Source organism: Mustelus asterias, chromosome 19 (assembly GCF_964213995.1).
Source record: "Mustelus asterias chromosome 19, sMusAst1.hap1.1, whole genome shotgun sequence".
NCBI classification, from domain to species: Eukaryota; Metazoa; Chordata; class Chondrichthyes; order Carcharhiniformes; family Triakidae; genus Mustelus; species Mustelus asterias.
Window position 1 is genome coordinate 10,282,078 of NC_135819.1, and position 19,794 is coordinate 10,301,871.

Sequence of the window (19,794 nt, forward strand, 5' to 3'; positions counted from 1 at the left end):
TTGCACTTTAATATCGAACACACCCTCCCTCCCTCTGGTTCTGATGCCGAGCAAAAGGACCCTAAACGCCAGCTCTGCTGCCTCTCCTGATGAATGCTGCCGGACCTTGTTGAGGTTTCCCGGGATCCTATCTTCTCGTTTCAGATTCCAGTATCCTGGGTATTCTGCTTATTCTGGAAAATTCCCCGTTCCACTGTCTCTGGACTGTGGAAGCCAATCGGAAGGCCACACAGTCTCTCTTGCCAAGACGGAAAACATTGCTTGGGGTTTCCATCACCAAAACCGACGGAACAAAGCGCCATTTTGGGAGAACAACGTGGTGCCCACTCACCTGATGAAGGGGCAGCGCTCCAAAAGCTCGTGCTACCAAATAAACCTATCGGACTTTAACCTGGTGTTGTGAGACTTCTTACTGTTTTCCCATGGAAGGTGATGGTCATAATATCTCAACAAGCTAAAGTTTATTTATTAGTGTCACAATTAAGACTTACATTAACACTGCAATGAAGTTACTGTGAAATTCTTCTAGTCGCCACACTCCGGCGCCTATTCGGGTCAATGCACCCTAACCAGCACATCTTTCGGACTGTGGGAGGAAACCACATTCACCCGGAGGAAACCCACGCAGACGCGGGGAGAACGTGCAGACTCCACACAGACAGTGACCCAAGCTGGGAATCGAACCTGGGTCCCTGGCGCTGTGAGGCAGCAGGGCTAACCACTGTGCCACCGTGCCGCCCCGGTTTTATACTCGGTGCCATACTCCAGTGTATAAGTTGGAGATTGCGCTCAAACAGCTCTTGCTATTTTGATCCAAAGTCTTGTCCAGACTGTCTGTTTTGTAATAATAAACTGGTCGGAATCAAAGGTCTTTTTTGTAAGGGCCGGGGTTTAGGAAAATCAATGGGCATGTGGTTTGCATTTCATATGATTGACCAGACAAGGGTGCTTATTATAAAGGATAAAGGGGCAAGTTGAGTTGGAGCTGACCAGCTGGTGTAAGCTTTCCCAGTACAGCAACTGTCACTGTTATCACGGGACGTGCTCCCTTTTGGGTAAACAGTGGGATTCGCACACTCCCTGTGCATCCCTTGTGGCGTCAAACCTAGCTTTGATCTGCCCTTCCTGTGGGCAGCACGGTGGCACAATGGTTAGCACTGCTGCCTCACAGCGTCAGGGACCCGGGTTCAATTCCAGCCTCGGGTGAGATATCTCATGCCTTCTCTCAGACGCAGGCCATATTAACAGAGGCGCTCGCTCAAGATGCCAGAAATAGAGGAGCAAAGATGTCTCGGAGGGCTCTGGGGCTGGGAGAGATCACAGAGATAGAGCGGGCTGGGGGCTGAGGGGGAGGAGGCCATGGGGGATGGGGAGACTTGGAAACAAGGAAGAGATTTTTAAAACCAAGGTGTTGCTTAACCAGGACCCGTGTATAAGAAAGCACAAGGGTGGCACAGTGGTTAGCACTGCTGCCTCATAGCGCCATGGACCCAGGTTTTATTCCAGCCCCGGATGACTCTGTGTGGAGTCTGCACGTTCTCCCCGTGTCTGCGTGGGTTTTCTCCGGGTGCTCTGGTTTCCTCCCACAGTCCGAAAGACGTGCAGGTTAGGGGGATTGGCCATGCTAAATTGCCCCTTAGTGTCCAAAGATGTGCAGGTTAGGTGGATTGGCCATGCTAAATTGCCCCTTAGTGTCCAAAGATGTGCAGGTTAGGTGGATTGGCCATGCTAAATTGCCCCTTAGTGTCCAAAGATGTGTAGGTTAGGTGGATCGACCATGCTAAATTGCCTCTTTGTGTTCAAAGATGTGTAGGTTAGGTGGATTGGCCATGCTAAATTGCCCTTTAGTGTCCAAAGATGTGTAGGTTAGGTGGATTGGCCATGCTAAATTGCCTCTTTGTGTTCAAAGATCTGTAGGTTAGGTGGATCGACCATGCTAAATTGCCTCTTTGTGTTCAAAGATGTGTAGGTTAGGTGGATCGACCATGCTAAATTGCCCTTTAGTGTCCAAAGATGTGTAGGTTAGGTGGATTGGCCATGCTAAATTGCCTCTTTGTGTTCAAAGATGTGCAGGTTAGGTGGATTGGCCATGCTAAATTGCCTCTTTGTGTTCAAAGATGTGTAGGTTAGGTGGATCGACCATGCTAAATTGCCCTTTAGTGTCCAAAGATGTGTAGGTTAGTTGGATTGGCCATGGTGTGGGGTTATGGGGATAGGGAGGGGCAGAGGGCCTGGGCACGATAAGAGTATCGCAAAACCAGACACAAATCCTTTTCTTGACAATTGCTTTACTTACTAAGGGGTGGCAGGGGGGTTGGGGGGGGGCGGGAGGCGGGGGGGCGCGGGTGGCGTGGCCCAGTGGTATTATCGCTAGACTTTTAATCCAGAAATTCAGCTAATGTTCTGGGAATTGTGACACCAATAAATAAACTTTAACCTTTGAACTAATGATGAGCCATTTCCACTGCTGGAAACTGCTCCGCGGAGAGGCTGGAAAATCACTTCTCCCTCCGGCTATCGTCCTTGTCTGATAATCTAGCAATTCCACAATTATCTTTCTTTCCTCTGAATCTTATCTAAAGACTCAGTGCCAAATCTCCTAACAATGACTCAATTGTGGCCTGAAGTTAAAGTTGATTTATTAGTCACAAGTAGGCTTACATTAACACTGCAATGAAGTTACTGTGAAAATTCCCGAGTCGCCACACTCCGGCGCCTGTTCGGTTAATACTGTGGGAGAGTTTAGCACAGGTTTGATTCCAGCCCCGGATGACTCTGTGTGGAGTCTGCACGTTCTCCCCATGTCTGCATGGGTTTTCTCCAGATGCTCTGGTTGCCTCCCACAGTCCGAAAGATGTGCAGGTTAGGGGGATTGCCCTTTAGTGTCCAAAGATGTGCAGGTTAGGTGTATTGGCCATGCTAAATTGTCCCTTAGTGTCCAAAGATGTGCAGGTTTGGTGGATTGGCCATGGTGTGGGGTTATGGGGATAGGGAGGGGGAGAGGGCCTGGGCACGATACTCTGTCAGAGAGTCGGTGCAGACCCGATGGGCCAAATGGCTTTATCAATCCCTTTTAAAATTTTACATATCTCGATCTGATCTTCTCTCACCCTAACCAGCACGTCTTTTGGACTGTGGGAGGAAACCGGAGCACCCGGAGGAAACCCACGCGGACACGGGGAGAACGTGCAGACTCCGCACAGACAGTGACCCGAGCCTGGAATCAAACCCGGGTCCCTGGCGCTGTGAGGCAGCAGCGCTAACCACTGTGCCACCGTGCCGTCTCACTACAGAGGAGAAATCAGACTTCCATTTGGAAATGTGGTACACCTCACTAGCTCTGGTTTTCTTCAAATTTAGCGACGGAGCGTACACAGCAGTGTTAATATTTGATCTCCTTACTTGAGGAAGGATGTTGTGGCATTGGAGGCAGTTCAGAGGAGGTTCACCAGATTGATTCCGGGGATGAAAGGGTTGGTGTACTCGGAGAGATTAAACAGTTTGGGCTTGTACTCACTGGAGTTTAGAAGGATGAGAGGGGATCTGATCGAGGTATATAAAATTTTAAAAGGGATTGATAAAGTAATTGTAGACCCTCTTATGGAGCAATCTAGAACAAGAGGTCACAGGTATAGGTTGAGAGGCAGTAGATTTAAAACTGAGATGAGGAGGCACCATAGAATCATAGAATCCCTACAGTGCAGAAGGTCGAGCCTGCACCGACCGCAATCCCACCCAGGCCCGATTCCCATAAACTCAAATATTTACCCTGTTAATCCCCCTGACACTAAGGGGCAATTTGCATGGCCAATCTACCTAACCCACACATCTTTGGACTGTGGGAGGAAACCAGAGCACCTGGAGGGAAACCCACGCAGACACGAGAATGTGCAAACTCCACACATGATGTGGAGATGCCGGCGTTGGACTGGGGTGGGTAGTAAGAAATCTCACAACCAGATTAAAATCCAACAGGTTTATTTGGAATCATGAGCTTTCGGAGCGTTGCCCCTTCATCAGGTGAGTGGAGAGGTAGAGAGGTGTCTTTGTCTATATATGCCGTGTTTGTGAACCTACCTCTCCACTCACCTGATGAAGGAGCAGCGCTCCGAAAGCTCGTGATTCCAAATAAACCTGTTGGACTTTAACCTGGTGCTGCGAGACTTCTTACTGTGCAGACTCCACACAGACAGTGACCCGAGGCCGGAATCGAACCCGGGTCCCTGGCGCTAAGAGGCAGCAGTGCTAACCACTATTTGAGAGGCGGTAGATTTAAAACTGAGATGAGGAGGAACTACTTCTCGCAGAGGGGGGTGAATTTATGGAACTCGCTGCCCCATAGCGCGGTGGAGTCTGAATGATTGAATGGTTTCAAGAAGAGGATAAATATATTTCTGATAAAATAAAGGGATATGGGGATGTGGGAAACAGGTGGGGAGGTGGATTTGAGACCAGGGAGAGATCAGCCATGATCTGATTGAATGGCGGAGCAGGCTCGAAGGGCTGAATGGCCTACTTTTGATTTGATTTTGATTTGATTTGATTTATTATTGTCACATGTATTAACATACAGTGAAAAGAATTGTTTCTTGCGCACTATACAAACAAAGCATACCGGGCGGCACGGTAGCACAATGGTTAGCACTGCTGCTTCACAACTCCAGGGATCTGGGTTCGATTCCCGACTTGGGTCACTGTCCGTGTGGAGTTTGCACATTCTCCTCGTGTCTGCATGGGTTTCCTCCAGGTGCTCCGGTTTCCTCCCACAGTCCAAAGATGTGCGGGTTAGGTTGATTGGCCATGCTAAAATTGCCCTTAGTGTCCTGGGATGCGTAGGTTAGAGGGATTAGTGGGTAAATATGTAGGGATATGGGGGTAGGGCCTGGGTGGGATTGTGGTCGGTGCAGACTCGATGGGCCGAATGGCCTCTTTCTGTGCTGTAGGGTTTCTAAGTTTCTAAGTTCATTGAGAAGGAAATGAGAGCGTGCAGAATGTAGTGTCACAGTCATAGCTAGGGTGTAGAAAAAGATCAACTTAGTGCGAGGTAGGTCCATTCAAAAGTCTGACAGCAGCAGGGAAGAAGCTGTTCTTGAGTCGCTTGGTACGTGACCTCAGACTTTTGTATCTTTTTCCTGACGGAAGAAGGTGGAAGAGAGAATGTTCGGGGAGTTCTTAATTATGCTGGCTGTTTTGCCGAGGCAGCAGGAAGCGTAGACAGAGTCAATGGATGGGAGGCTGGTTTGCATGATGGATTGGGCTACATTCACGACCTTTTGTAGTTCCTTGCGATTTTGGGGAGAGCAGGAGTCCATACCAAGCTGTGAAACAACCAGAAAGGATGCTTTCTATGGTGCATCTGTAAAAGCTGGTGCGAGTCGTAGCTGACATGCCAAATTTCCTTAGTCTTCTGAGAACGTAGAGGCGTTGGTGGGCTTTCTTAACTATAGTGTCGGCATGGGGGGTGACCAGGACAGGTTGTTGGTGATCTGGACATCTAAAAACTTGAAGCTCTCGACCCTTTCTACCTCATCCCCGTTGATGTAGACAGGGGCATGTTCTCCACTACGCTTCCTGAAGTCGATGACAATCTCCTTCGTTTTGTTGACATTGAGGGAGAGATTATTGTTGCCGCACCAGTTCACCAGATTCTCTATCTCATTCCTGTACTCTGTCTTGTCATTGTTTGAGATCTGCTCCTAATTCATAGAAACATAGAAAAACTACAGCACAAACAGGCCCTTCGGCCCACAAGTTGTGCCGAACACATCCCTACCTTCTAGACCTACCTATAACCCTCCATCCTATTAAGCTCCATGTACTCATCCAGGAGTCTCTTAAAAGACCCTATTGAGTTCGCCTCCTCCACCACTGACGGCAGCCGATTCCACTCGCCCACCACCCTCTGTGTGAAAAACTTACCCCAAACATCTCCCCTGTACCTACCCCCAGCACCTTAAATCTGTGTCCTCTCGTAGCAGACATTTCCACCCAGGGAAAAAGCCTCTGAGACTCCACCCGATCTATGTTCCTATGTTCCCATGTTGATTCAGAGGTACCTCTCAGTTGCTTTTGCATGTCAGCGTATTATATCCCCTCCTTTTGAACAGTGTTGCTGAACTGCCTCACCCGAGCCAAGTTTTAGTTTGTTTACCAGGCACACCTCTTGCGCCCTAGAACACTGCTCCCGTTTGACGGAAAGAACACTGACTTGTAAGGACATTTTGGAATTCAAACCCGGAGTTTGGAAAAGCAGCCACAGAGTTCCACTTTGACATTCATGGCTTTTAACATCCCGAGCATGCGAGAGGATCACAGAACAATCATTCAGGGGAGCTGACGCTATAAATAAAATGGCTGGCAGAGAGGATGCGACACCCTGGAAACGGTATTGACAACCATAAAAGCACAACATGTTTATTTACCATTTGAGAAAGGGAGAATCGAGTCCTCTCATTGCCTGCTCCTTAAAATACATTGTAGATTAAACTGCTCCTAACCGCAGTTCCAACAGAAGCTCTCAACATAAACAGCTGTGTCCTTTTATGTTTAAAAAATATATATCTTCAATATTGAGGGGGCAAAAGGACCAGGCTCTGAATAAGGGTGGGGAGCGTGCGACAAAACCCAGGAAAGGCCTCCGTCAGATTAGAACAAGTTAAGGTTTTGAGGGTTAGAAACATAGAAACTAGAAGCAGGTGTTGGCCATTCAGCCCATCGAGCCTACTCCGCCATTCATTTGGCAGCACGGTGGCACAGTGGGTTAGCACTGCTGCCTCACAGCGCCAGGGACCCGGGTTCGATTCCCGGCTTGGGTCACTGTCTGTGCGGAGTCTGCACCTTCTCCCCCCGTGTCTGCGTGGGTTTCCTCCGAGTGCTCCAGTTTCCTCCCACAGTCCAAAAGACGTGCTGGTTGGGGCGCATTGGCCGTGCAAGATTCTCCCTCAGTGTTACCCGAACAGGCGCTAGGAGTGTGGCGACTAGGGGATTTTCACAGTAACTTCATTGCAGTGTTGATGTCAGCCTACTTGTGACACTAATAAATAAACTTTAAACTTTAGAACAAAGAAAAGTACAGCACAGGAACAGACCCTTCGGCCCTCCAAGCCCGTGCCGATCATGATGCCCTAACTAAACTAAAAAAAACCTTCTGCCCATCCGTATCCCTCTATTCCCTTCCTATTCATCCAGATGTCTCTTAAATGTTACTGATGTGCCTGCTCCCACCACCTCCTCTGGCAGCGCGTTCCAGGCACCCACCACTCCCTGCGTGAAAAACCTTCCCCCGTACATCTCCCTTAAACTTGCCCCCTCTCACCTTGAACCTGTGCTCCCCCCTTGTAATCGACACTTCCACCCTGGGGAAAAACCCTCTGACTATCTACGCTGTCTACGCCTCTCAGAATTTTGCAGACCTTTCAGTTTAGTCTGTACTTATTTATCCCAAACTAGCTGAGTGATAACTCCAGGCTCTCGGTTATGAAAGAACCTTTTCATTTCAACTTATTGACATGCCATGAAAGCTTGCAGTTGTCTCAAGTAGAGCCCTCTGCCAGGCTGCTTTGCCAGTCTCACAGCAGCCCCCTTAGAAAATTGCTCTTGTTATTTGGAACCATGTAGTTTCCTGTGCTCAACTGTAAACAGGCAGCAGACAGTCCTCATCGCGCCTTCAGTGGGATCTCAGCTACGCTGTAATAACTGAAATATTGACTATCTTTCTTCAGACAATCCCCAGCTCAGCCAGCCAGCATATGTTGCCTATATATGACTCAATGCCTACCAACATCTTTCAACACTTGCGACTCAGAAGCTAAGAGATTAACACTGTTCCGAGCGGAGTGGACCCCTTGAAACTTCACGAGGAGACTTGTACCGGGTAATTCGTGACTTCTTAATGGCTTCTGTGTGCTTTTTGAGATTAAATAACTGTGTTGCTCGAAAGGAAACAAGTATTTTTTTTTCCCACAGTGAAATCGTCAAAGGCGGCACGGCGGCACAATGGTTAGCGCCGCTGCCTCACAACGACAGGGACCCAGGTTTGATTCCCGGCTTGGGTCACTGTCTGTGTGGAGTTTGCACATTCTACCCGGGTCTGCGTGGGTTTCCTCCGGGTGCTCCGGTTTCCTCTGGGGTGCCCCAATTTCCTCCCACAGTACAAAGATGTGCGGGTTAGGTGGGATGGCCACGCTAAGTTATTCATAGTGTCAGGGGGATTAGCAGGGTAAATATGAGGGATTACGGGAATAAGGCCTGGGTGAGATTGTGGTCGTTGCAGACTCGATGGGCCGAATGGCCCCCTTCTGCACTGCAGGGATTCTACGTAAGAAGTCTCACAACACCAGGTTAAAGTCCAACAGGTTTATTTGGTAGCACGAGCTTTCGGAGCGCTGCTCCTTCATCAGGTGAGTGGAGAGGTAGGTTCACAAACAGGGCATATATAGACAAAGATGCCTCTCTACCTCTCCACTCGCCTGATGAAGGAGCAGCGCTCCGAAAACTTGTGCTATCAAATAAACCTGTTGGACTTTAACCTGGTGTTGTGAGACTTCTTACTGTGTTTACCCCAGTCCAACGCCGGCATCTCCACGTCAGGGATTCTATGATTCCTCCTCATCTCAGTTTTAAATCTACTGCCTCTCAACCTATACCTGTGACCTCTTGTTCCAGATTGCCCCATAAGGGGAAACACTTGGTCTATATTTGCTTTATCAATCCCTTTTAAAATTTTATGTACCTCGATCGGAGGTATTCCTCCCACAGTCTGAAAGACGTGCTGGTTAGGGTGCATTGGCTGTGCTAAATTCTCCCTCAGTGTACCCGAACAGGCGCCGGAGTGTGGCGACTAGGGGATTTTCACAGTAACTTCATCGCAGTGTTAATGTAAACCTACTTGTGACACTAATAAATAAACTTTAAGATATTCAAAACACTGCCCCAGGGAATAGTGGGAGCAGATTTAATCTTTATTTTGCAAGGAGAATTGAATAAGTACCTGGCAAGGGAAAATAAAAGTTGCAATGTTCTAAGGCAAAGGACAGGGTTTAATTAGATGGCTTTTTCGAAGAGCTTGCACAGGTACAATGGGCCCAATGGCCTCCTCTTCTGCTGTCTGGTTCTACCACAATTCCCTTGTTACATTTCAAAAGCATTCCGCACAATGTTTATTCATTTAAAGTTTATTTATTAGTGTCACAAGTCAGCTTACATTAACACCGCAATGAAGCTACTGTGAAAATCCCCTAGTCGCCACATTCTGGCGCCTGTTCGGGTACACTGAGGGAGAATTTAGCACGGCCAATGCACCTAAACCAGCACGTCTTTCAGACTGTGGGAGGAAACTGGAGCGCCCATTGGCACGGTGGCACAGTGGTTCGCACTGCTACCTCACAGCGCCAGGGACCCGGGTTCAATTCCCGGCTTGGGTCACTGTCTGTGTTGGAGTTTGCACGTTCTCCCCGTGTCTGCGTGGGTTTCCTCCAGGTGCTCCGGATTCCTCCCACAGTCCAAAGACGTGTGGGTTAAGGTTGATTGGCCGTGGTAAATTGACCCTAGTGTCAGGGGGAATAGCAGAGTAAATATGTGGGGTTACGGGAATCGGGCTTGGGTGGTATTGCGGTAGGTGTAGACTCGATGGGTCGAATGGCCTCCTCCTGCCCTGTAGGGATTCCATGATTCATCCGGAGGAAGCTGGAGCACCCGGAGGAAACACACGCAAACACGGGGCGAACGTGCAGACTTCGCACAGATAGTGACCCAAGCCGGGAATCGAACCCAGGTCCCTGGCGCTGTGAGGCAGCAGTGCTAACCACTGTGCCACCCAATATGTTGCTTTGGAAGACCCATTGTGCTGCAAAGTTCATCTCCTGTAATGGATAAACTGTTAGAACCACAAGTTGGGGAATGTTTGTCTGAAAACTGCTGCAGTTTTGTTAGCATTCTAGGAGAAATTGCATATTCTATTTTCATTAGAGGGCAATTTCACTCCAGGTCATAAATTATCTTCACACCTGGTTAAGAAATAAATTCATCATTTAATTTTTGCAAAGGCTTGAACTTAATTTATTGGACTTCACTTCCAGGTCCACGATTACATCAGGGTTTAGAGTCACGGGTGACATTCTACACTTCGAATGCAATCAAACAAAGCTCATAAATCATGCTGCGTTTTGGCAAATTCAGTTCCCAAGATTATTAAGCATTTTATTTACCTGTTATTTCTGAGACCTTGTTGTCAAACCTCAGTCGCCGGAAACCTCCAACCTCGTCCGCAGCTGGGATTCTCCGGTCCCGCTGCGGTGAATGGAGCTTTGACTGAGCGCCAAATTATCTGTTCTCCCTGGCATCAGGGCTGGAAGGGAAGAGATCGGGGAATCCTGCCCTAGTAAGGTGCAAGTGACCAGCCCATTCCGATAACAATGATCCTGTGTTGGAATTACATTTACGTTTTAACCGCAGGGGGCAAAGGCTTCCTACAGATCTTACTGCAATGATGTAAATGAAGTTAGGGGCTGGCACAGTGGCACAGTGGTTAGCACTGCTGCCTCACAGTGCCAGGGACCCGGGTTCAATTCCCACCCTCGAAGACTGTCTGTGTGGAGTCTGCACTTTCTTCCTGTGTCTGCGTGGGTTTCCTCCAGGTGCTCCCGCTTCTTCCCACTGTCCAAAGGTTTGCTGGTTAGGTGGATTGGCCATGCTAAATTGTTCCATTGTGTCCCAAGTTGTGCAAGTTAGGTGGATTGGCCATGCTGGATTGCCTCATAGCGTCCCAAGATGTGCAGGTTAGGTGGATTGGTCACGCTAAATTGCCCCTTAGTATCCCAAAATGTGCAGGTTAGGTGGATTGGCCATGCTAAATTGTCCCTTAATGTCCCAGGATGTGCAGGTTAGGGGGATTGTCCATGCTAAATTGTCCCTTAGTGTCCAAAGATGTGCAGGTTAGGCGGATTGGCCATGCTAAATTGTCCCTTAGTGTCCAAAGATGTGCAGGTTAGGCGGATTGGCCATGCTAAATTGTCCCTTAGTGTCCAAAGATGTGCAGGTTAGGTGGATTGGCCTTGCTAAATTGTTCCATTGTATCCCAAAATGTGTAGGTTAGGTGGATTGGCCATGCTGGATTGCCTCATAGTGTCCCAAGGTGTGCAGGTTAGGTGGATTGGCCATGCTAAATTGCCCCTTAATGTCCCAAAATGTGCAGGTTAGGTGGATTAGCCGTGCTAAATTGTCCCTTAATGTCCCAAGATGTGCAGGTTAGGCGGATTGGCCGTGCTAAATTGCCCCTTAGTGTCCAAAGATGTGCAGGTTAGGTGGATTGGCCGTGCTAAATTGTCCCTTAATGTCCCAAGATGTGCAGGTTAGGCGGATTGGCCGTGCTAAATTGTCCCTTAATGTCCCAAGATGTGCAGGTTCGGTGGATTGGCCATGCTAAATTGCCCCTTCGTGTCAGGGAGATTTGCAGGGTAAATATGTGGGGTTACGGGGAGAGGGCCGGGGTGAGATTGTTGTTGGTGTAGGCTCGCTTGGCCGAACGGCCTCCTTCTGTAGGGATTCTATGATTCTGGGGCGAATTTTCCGATCTCGCCAAGGGAATCGCAGTTGGCGAGGGGCGGACCATGGAAAGATCCCGTGAACCCGGGTGGGATTTTCCGGTTTCGGGGTGAATGTGGCCGAAAAATCCCGCCCTCTAAGTCTGAACCCAGAGCCAGGATAAAGGCTCAGCGTTCAGAGCCAAACTTAACTCTAGATTCACACTTACACGTGTCTAACAAACTTGTGAAGCACAGACTGGCTGATGCTCACGTTATTGTGGGAAAGTTCCACCCTGAGACACAGGTAACGCCACGGCCGTAAGACTGTGAAGATTCAGTTGGAATGGCAGGGCTAAAGTTTGGAAACCTGACCCAAAAAGTATGTTTCACTAAAGAGAAGCGATGGCCTAGTGGTATTATCGCTAGACTATTAACCCAGAAACTCAGCTAATGTTCTGGGGACCTGGGTTCAGAATCCCACCACAGCAGATGGTGGAATTTGAATCCAATTTTTAAAAAAAGATCTGGGAATTAAGAATCTACTGATGACCATGAAACCATTGTCGGAAAAACCCACCTGGTTCACTAATGTCCTTTAGGGAAGGAAATCTGCCGTCCTTACCCGGTCTGGCCTACATGTGACTCCAGAGCCACAGCAATGTGGTTGACACTGGGCAACTAGGGATGGGCAATAAATGCTGGCCCAGCTCGCGATGCCCATGTCCCACGAATGAGTAGAAAAGAAATTTTGTGTGAACACGAGGATAGCCTGAGTTTCAAGGTAGCGTTTGCATTCCTGAGCAAGGAAATTTATTTGACTTTTTGAATGCAACCGTCTTAATCCTTCCTGTTTGTGTTTAAGCAGAAATTTCTCCAAAGGATACCAACAACAACTTGCATTCGAACAGCACCGGGAATGAACCAGAACCTTCCAACGCGCTTCACGGGGTGTTGTCAGAGCGTTTGACACCGAGGCAAAGGAAGGTGATAGAAGCCTCAAACAGAGACACTTCCTTCTCAAAAGCACCAAGGCCCCAGGAGGTTCCAAAGAAAGGACAGACTAAATTTGTGGAGATTGAGAAACCCGATCACAAAACATTTGTGGACAGTTTATACGGTTGGCTTCCTCCTAACAAATCCAAGAGACATGGCGGAGATAGAAGATGTCAAGGAAATGACCAGACAGGAATCTGAAGAACTTGAAATCGAAACATCCGCTGCCGAGGATGAAATTCCGGATGCCCCAGATGAAGAGCAAGTCACAGAACTCAAAATAAATGAGGAAATACTTGAAGAGAAAGAGGGAGCCGGGGAGACAATGGCTACGGAGATGCAGCAGGAAGAAGTGGACGGCGGTGAGATTGCTATCGAAGGACGAATGACTGAAGGAAACAAAGGTGTGATGGGCAAAGGAGAATGGGGTCTAGAAGAAAGGAATGAAGATGTGGGATCTGGATTGACTCTCTCAGCAGATACGGCGAAGGAACTTGAAGAAAACCTGCGAGAGGCGATAGACGGCCCTAATGTTGAACTTAACGCGGGCCTATCAGAGCAAAATCCAAGTGGGGAACATGAAAATCAAAGTAAATCTGTCGCAGATGCTCAAAATCAGTTACAAGAATCAGGAGGCCGCGAGGAGATTGACGTGTTGACAGCGGTGAAGGACATCGGACTTTCCGCCGCCCCGGAAGGCACAAGGGGAGAAGACGTGCAGGGATTCAAGGATCAAGATTCCCCGGCACCGTGCACGGCTGATGAAGAAGGGTCCGGGGCCGTGGGGAACGCAGAGGAGGGTCAAACCGGTTCAGGAGGCGAGGCAGGTCTTTGGGTCACCATCGCGGCTGAGCCTGACTTCAAGGAACAGTCTGATAACACCAAGGAGACTCCGGTCAGTGGACACAGAGGTGACAGGCCGGAAGACTGCGGCGCAGAGGTTGCAGTCGTGGCAGGGCAGACGGAGTTATCCACATGCACGGTTATGGATAATGGCTCCATGGTGACGAGCAATGGCAAATCAGGTGGAGGTGACACACTGCTTAAGGAAACGCAAGACGGCATGGATGGTGCGGATGAGGCACACATGTGTCAGGATCAAGAGCCAACAACGGATGTCGAAACTGGACAAGAAGCACTGTCGGAAACAGCCGAGACTGGCTTACAAACAGTGGACGATGCAGATTTACAAATCCAAACCAAAGGTGTTGAAATTCTAGAAACACCAGCCAAGGGTTCTGAAGAAGGTCTAGCTACTCCACCAGCCAGTGCTCCACCCTGCTTGGGAAATCTTACGGAATGCCTCGAGGCTTTAGAGCAAAATCAGGGCGCAGAAACAGGACCATTAGCGGAGAAAGTAGGTGGGTCTCCAGTCGGCACGGGGGATAATCCAACTGAAAAACTGCCCACAGGGGATGCTGAGGAACAGGCATCCTCGAATGGCGGTGGACCCTCTCAAGATGTGCAAGTGGCGGAAGCAGCTGGATATGCAGAAGAGCGAGAGCCCAGTCTAGGCAATCTAGTCAAACCCACACCGGCCATGGGACCACCAACAACAGCACCTGGGGGGAGCACAGATGTCAGCACCACCAGTCCGGAACAACAGTGTGAGGGAGGAATGTCAGAAACCGAGGATCAGGAGCCAACAGCACCAGGGGATGATCAGATAATAGTGGCGGAGGAAGAATAGGTAGATGGAGTCCCTCCTGAGCTACTGAGATACTTACTTACACATTACGTACGAAAGTGGTTTTGGGGATGCAGTGTGATTGCAAACCAGGACAAAACTTAAAGGAAAACATTGTCTAATGCTTCCAATAACACCACCAATTAACCAAAAAAATTTTTCAGTTATAGCTCAGAGCAACATGACAGATTTTCACGTGAGTTGAACACCGATTATACAAGCAAACCTTTCAGCAAGCTCCCGTACCTGGGTGAGAATGTGAGAAAAATGTACCAACATCATCAACACAATCTCCCGGATCTTCCAATGGACATGTGATGAGGCCATCAGTGCTCCCATGTCATTATGGAGTAACTTGGCTAGCAGTCCACCCATGTGCAGCTAAACATGGAAATCCGGAACTTTCCGCCTGGGAAAGTGGTATTATCGCCAGACTATTAATCCAGAAACTCAGCTAATGTTCTGGGGATACGGGTTCGAATCCCGCCACGGCAGATGATGGAATTTGAATTCAAGAAAGAATATCTGGAATTAAGAATCTACTGATGACCATGAAACCATTGACGATTGTCGGAAAAACCCATCTGGTTCACTAATCTCCTTTAGGGAAGGAAATCTGCCGTCCTTACCCGGTCTGGCCTACATGTGACTCCAGAGCCACAGCAATGTGGTTGACTCTCAACTGCCTTGCGTAACTAGGGATGGGCAACAAATGTTGACCAGCCAGAAATGCCCATGTCCCATGAATGAATAAACAAAAGAAAAGATGACCATCATCCTGGTACCAAAGAAAAGCCAGGCAGCCTGCCTTAATGGTTATCGTCCGGTGGCTCTGACATCCATCATTATGAAGTGCTTCAAAAGGTTAATCATGGCACAAACCAATTCCAGCCTCCCGGACTACCTGGATCCACTACAGTTCGCCTACCGCCGCAACAGGTCCACAGTAGACGCCATCTCCCTCATTCTACACTCAACCCTAGAAAACAAAGACACTTTTGTTAGACTTCTATTTATAGACTACAGCCCAGCCTTTAACACCATTATTCCTACGAGGCTCATCTCCAACCTCTGTGGCCTGGGCCTGGGCTCCTCCCTCTGTGACTGGATCCTGAACGTCCGAACTCACAGACCACAATCAGTAAGGATAGGCAACAACACCTCCTCCACAATCATCCTCAACACTGGTTCCCCACCAGACTGTGTTCTCAGCCCCCTATTATACTCCTTATACACCTATGACTGTGTGGCCAAATTCCCCGCCAATTCGATTTTCAAGTTTGCTGATGACACCACCGTTGTGAGTCGGATCTCAAACAATGATGAGACAGAGTACAGGAATGAGATAGAGAATCTGGTGAACTGGTGCGGCAACAATAATCTCTCCCTCAATGTCAACAAAATGAAGGAGATTGTCATCAACTTCAGGAAGCGTAGTGGAGAACATGCCCCTGTCTACATCAACGGGGACGAAGTAGAAAGGGTCGAGAGCTTCAAGGTTTTGGGTGTCCAGATCACCAACAACCTGTCCTGGTCCCCCCATGTCGACACTATAGTTAAGAAAGCCCACCAACGCCTCAACTTTGTCAGGAGATGAAGGAAATTTGGCATGTGAGCTACGACTCTCACCAACTTCTACAGATGCACCATAGAAAGCATTCTTTCTGGTTGTATCACAGCTTGGTATGGCTCCTGCTCTATCCAAAATCACAATAAACTATAAAGGGTCATGAATGAAGTCCAGTCCATTACGCAAACCAGTCTCCCATTCTTTGACTCCGTCTACACTTCCCGCTGCTTCGGAAAAACAGCCAGCATAATTAAGGACCCCACACACCCCGGACATTCTCTCTTCCATCTTCTTCCATCAGGAAAAAGATACAAAAGTCTGAGGTCACGTACCAACTGACTCAAGAACAGATTCTTCCCTGCTGCTGTCAGACTTTTGAATGGACCTACCTCGCATTAAGCTGATCTTTCTCTACACCCTAACTATGACTGTGACACTACATTCTGCACTCTCTCATTTCCTTCCCTATATACGGTATGTTTTATCTATTTAGCGTGCAAGAAACAATACTTTTCACTGTATACTAATGCATGTGACAATAAATCAAATCAGATTGGCCATGCTAAATTGTCCTTTAGTGTCTAAAGATGTTCAGGTTAGGTGGATTAGCCATGCTAAATTGTTCCTTAGTGTCCAAAGATGTGCAGGTTAGGTGGATTAACCATGCTAAATTGCCCCTTAGTGTCCAAAGATGTGCGGGTTAGATGCATTGGCCATGCTCAATTGTCCCTTAGTGTCCAAAGGTGTGCAGGTTAGGTGGATTGGCCATTCTAAATTACCCCTTAATGTCCAAAGATGTGCAGGTTAGGTGGATTGGCCATGCTAAATTGTCCCTTAGTGTCCCATGATGTGCAGGTTAGGTGGATTGGCCACGCTAAATTGTCCCTTAGTGTCAAAAGATATGCAGGCTAGGTAGATTGGTCATGCTAAAGTGTCCCTTAGTGTCTAAAGATGTGCAGGTTAGGTGGATTGGTCATGCTAAATTACCCCTTAGTGTCCAAAGATGTGCAGGTTAGGTGGATTGGCCATGCTAAATTACCCCTTAGTGTCCAAAGATGTGCAGGTTAGGTGGATTGGCTATGCTAAATTGTTCTTTCGTGTCTAAAGGTGTGCAGATTAGGTGGATTGGCCATGGTGAATTGTCCCTTAGTGTCCAGAGGTCTGCAGGTTAGGTGGATTGGCCATGCTAAATGCTAAATGGGGCTATGGGGATAGGCTGGAGGGAGTGATGTGATGCTCCTTTGGGGAGTCGGTTCAGACTCGATGGGCCGGATGGCCTCTTTCTGCACTGTCGGGATTCTATGGTTCTCCATCATGAAAATGATTTTGTCCTTTCCCCTTGTTCCCCATACGCCGTTCCCAAACCAAGTTACGGGTAGGTGTGAATAAGTGGTAAAGTGACATGGTTACCGACTGTGTGCTAACCTTCTCTACCAGGGAACAGTTAATAAATTCATGCAACATTGAAGAATCACTCATGAAGTTCTAGTTGTGTACTTAAATATTAGAATTACGAAAACCTACAAAAACATAGCTGACAGGCAATATCTGTAATTGTCATGTAAAATAGTCTTGGCCCTAACTTTCTGCTGGATCGATCTATATGTTTAAGCTTTTCTGTACAATAGATGAGATACTTTATGTCACATCCCAAGGTCACCTTGCAAAGCCAGTCAGCAGAATGATGCGGAAGTGCGGGGGTTATGTTGCTGGGTTAGTAACCTTGGGGTTTGGAATAATGACTGGGTTACGAGGTGTAATCCCACCATGGAAGCTGGTGGGGGTGGGCGGGGAAGGGGAGGAAGGGAGTAAATTTAATTAAAATAAAGAAATCTGGACAAGTCTCAGCAATGGTGAAACTACTGGCTTGTTGCAACAACTCATCTGGTTCACTAATGTCCCATGAGGGAAGGAAATCTGCCGTCCTCACACTGTCTGGACTACATGTGACTCCAGACCCAGAGCAATGTGGTTCACTTCAGTACTTGCCTGAAACTGCCCAGCAAGCCACTCAGTTGTATTTGAGCAGACCCCATTAGGGACGGTCAACAAATGTTGGGCCTTCTTTTATCATTCCTTCATGGGACATGGGCATCGCTGGCTGGGCCAACATTCCTTACCCATCCCTAGTTTCCCTTGAACTGAGTGTCTCTCTCGGCCATTTCAGAGGGAGTTGAGAGCCAACCACATTGCTGTGGCTCTGGAGCCACATGTAGGCCAGACCGGGTAAGGGCAGCAGATTTCCTTCCCTTAAGGGACATGAGTGAACCAGATGGGTTTATCCGACAATCGACAATGGTTTCATGGTCATCAGTAGATTCTTAATTCCAGATAAGTTTTTATTAAATTCAAATTCCACCACCTGCTGTGGTGGGATTCGAACCCGGGTCCCCAGAACATTAGCTGAGTTTCTGGATGAATAGATAACACCACTAGGCCATCGCCTCTCCATGGCATCCACAACCTGTGAATGAAAATCTTGAAGTGTTGTGTATGTGTGAGAGTGAATAATACCAGATGTGGAATCAAGAGCAAGGTCTTCGAGGAGGTCTTTTGCCAGGTGAGATGGAAGATTAAGAAAGGAACCACCTGTGGAGTTGAACCCACCCGACTGTAATGTCCGTATCTTCTACAACAGAGCATCATTTGTCATCTCATTATTTTGGCCAGGAGTGTATGTATCATTTAACTTTTAATAAAACTTTCAAGCATTTGACTACGTGTTCACTTCATTCTAGTCCTTGGGAGGGAGTGACAAAGTGGTATTGTCACTGGACTGGTAATCCAGAGACCCAAGGTAGAAGCACATTGTTACAGCTTTGTCTATATTATTGCAAAATTCACATCCCTAACAGAGCGAAGGAAACTGGTATTTAAAGAAAGGCTTCCACAAATACATTTTCAGAATCACAGAATCCCCACAGCACAGATGGAGGTCATTCGGCCCATCGAGCCTGTACTGACAACAATCCCACCCAGGCCCTATCCCCATAACCCCTGACACTAAGGGGCAATTCAGCATGGCCAATCCACCGAACCCGCACGTCTTTGGACTGTGGGAGGAAACCGGAGCACCCGGAGGAAACCCACACAGACACGGGGAGAACGTACAGACTCCACACAGACAGTGACCCAAGGCTGGAATTGAACCCAGAAAGATGAGAAGGGTGGGACCAACTGACCATCACAGGTATGCCGGGCCGAATGGCCTGTTGTACAGTCTGAAGATGTCCATTAGCAGATATTTTGGACATAGGCATTTTTCCAGTTGGAGATACATTTACAGAATCATTAATGGATTGGTTCAAGTGCTCTGAGAGTCAGCCTGTTGTATGTATCATGACCTTGCCTCAGTCTTGACTGAAGGCTGGTCATACAATTGCCGATTCCTCTTTCTGGTTCCAGGTGTCACCAGGAAGCCGGCCCCTGGAGTACATTCATAGAATCCATAGAATCCTGCAGTGCAGAAGGAGGCCATTTGGCCCATCGAGTCTGCGCCAAACATAATCTCACCCAGGCCCCAGTGGCGGATTAACTACCATCTAGAGCCCTAGGCTGAGCTTTAGTAAGGCCCCCTTACCTTGCCCCCTGCCTCTTGCCCCACCCTTTGTTGAATAGAATAAAGTGACGTTAGATAATTTATATCGTTGTACTATATATAATGTACTACATGTATAATATCATAAAGTTATATGAATCAATTACAGCTCTTTTATTCATTTATTTTTCATTTTCTTTACATTTGTACTTTAAAAAGCTTCCGTGGTTTTTGGTTTGCAAAGGTGTCGATAACAGCATGTAAATCAACAGATCGAAGCATGTCTGATTCAATGTGCATGAGTGCCAGTGACTAAGTTTCTTATCGCTCATTGTTGAGCGCAAATAGATTTTGATCCTCTTCAGTGTTGAAAATGAATGCTCACCTGGACAGTTAGTGATGTGTTTTGCTCTCAGGCCCCCCCTCCCTTCCGGGCCCCTAGGCTTAAGCCTACTCAGCCTAATGGTTAATCCGCCACGGCCAG

At 47.9% G+C, this 19,794-nt stretch overlaps 1 protein-coding gene across 1 annotated transcript; it reads left to right on the forward strand.

Moving 5' to 3' along the window:
* The first annotated feature begins 7,765 nt into the window (after positions 1-7,765).
* LOC144507530 (uncharacterized) lies at positions 7,766-14,351 on the forward strand. Its single transcript, XM_078234664.1, has 2 exons — positions 7,766-7,873; positions 12,388-14,351. The coding sequence occupies exon 2, from the start codon at positions 12,670-12,672 to the stop codon at positions 14,203-14,205; it is 1,536 nt and encodes a 511-aa protein (XP_078090790.1). The 5' UTR covers positions 7,766-7,873; positions 12,388-12,669; the 3' UTR covers positions 14,206-14,351.
* The last annotated feature ends 5,443 nt before the right edge of the window (positions 14,352-19,794 follow it).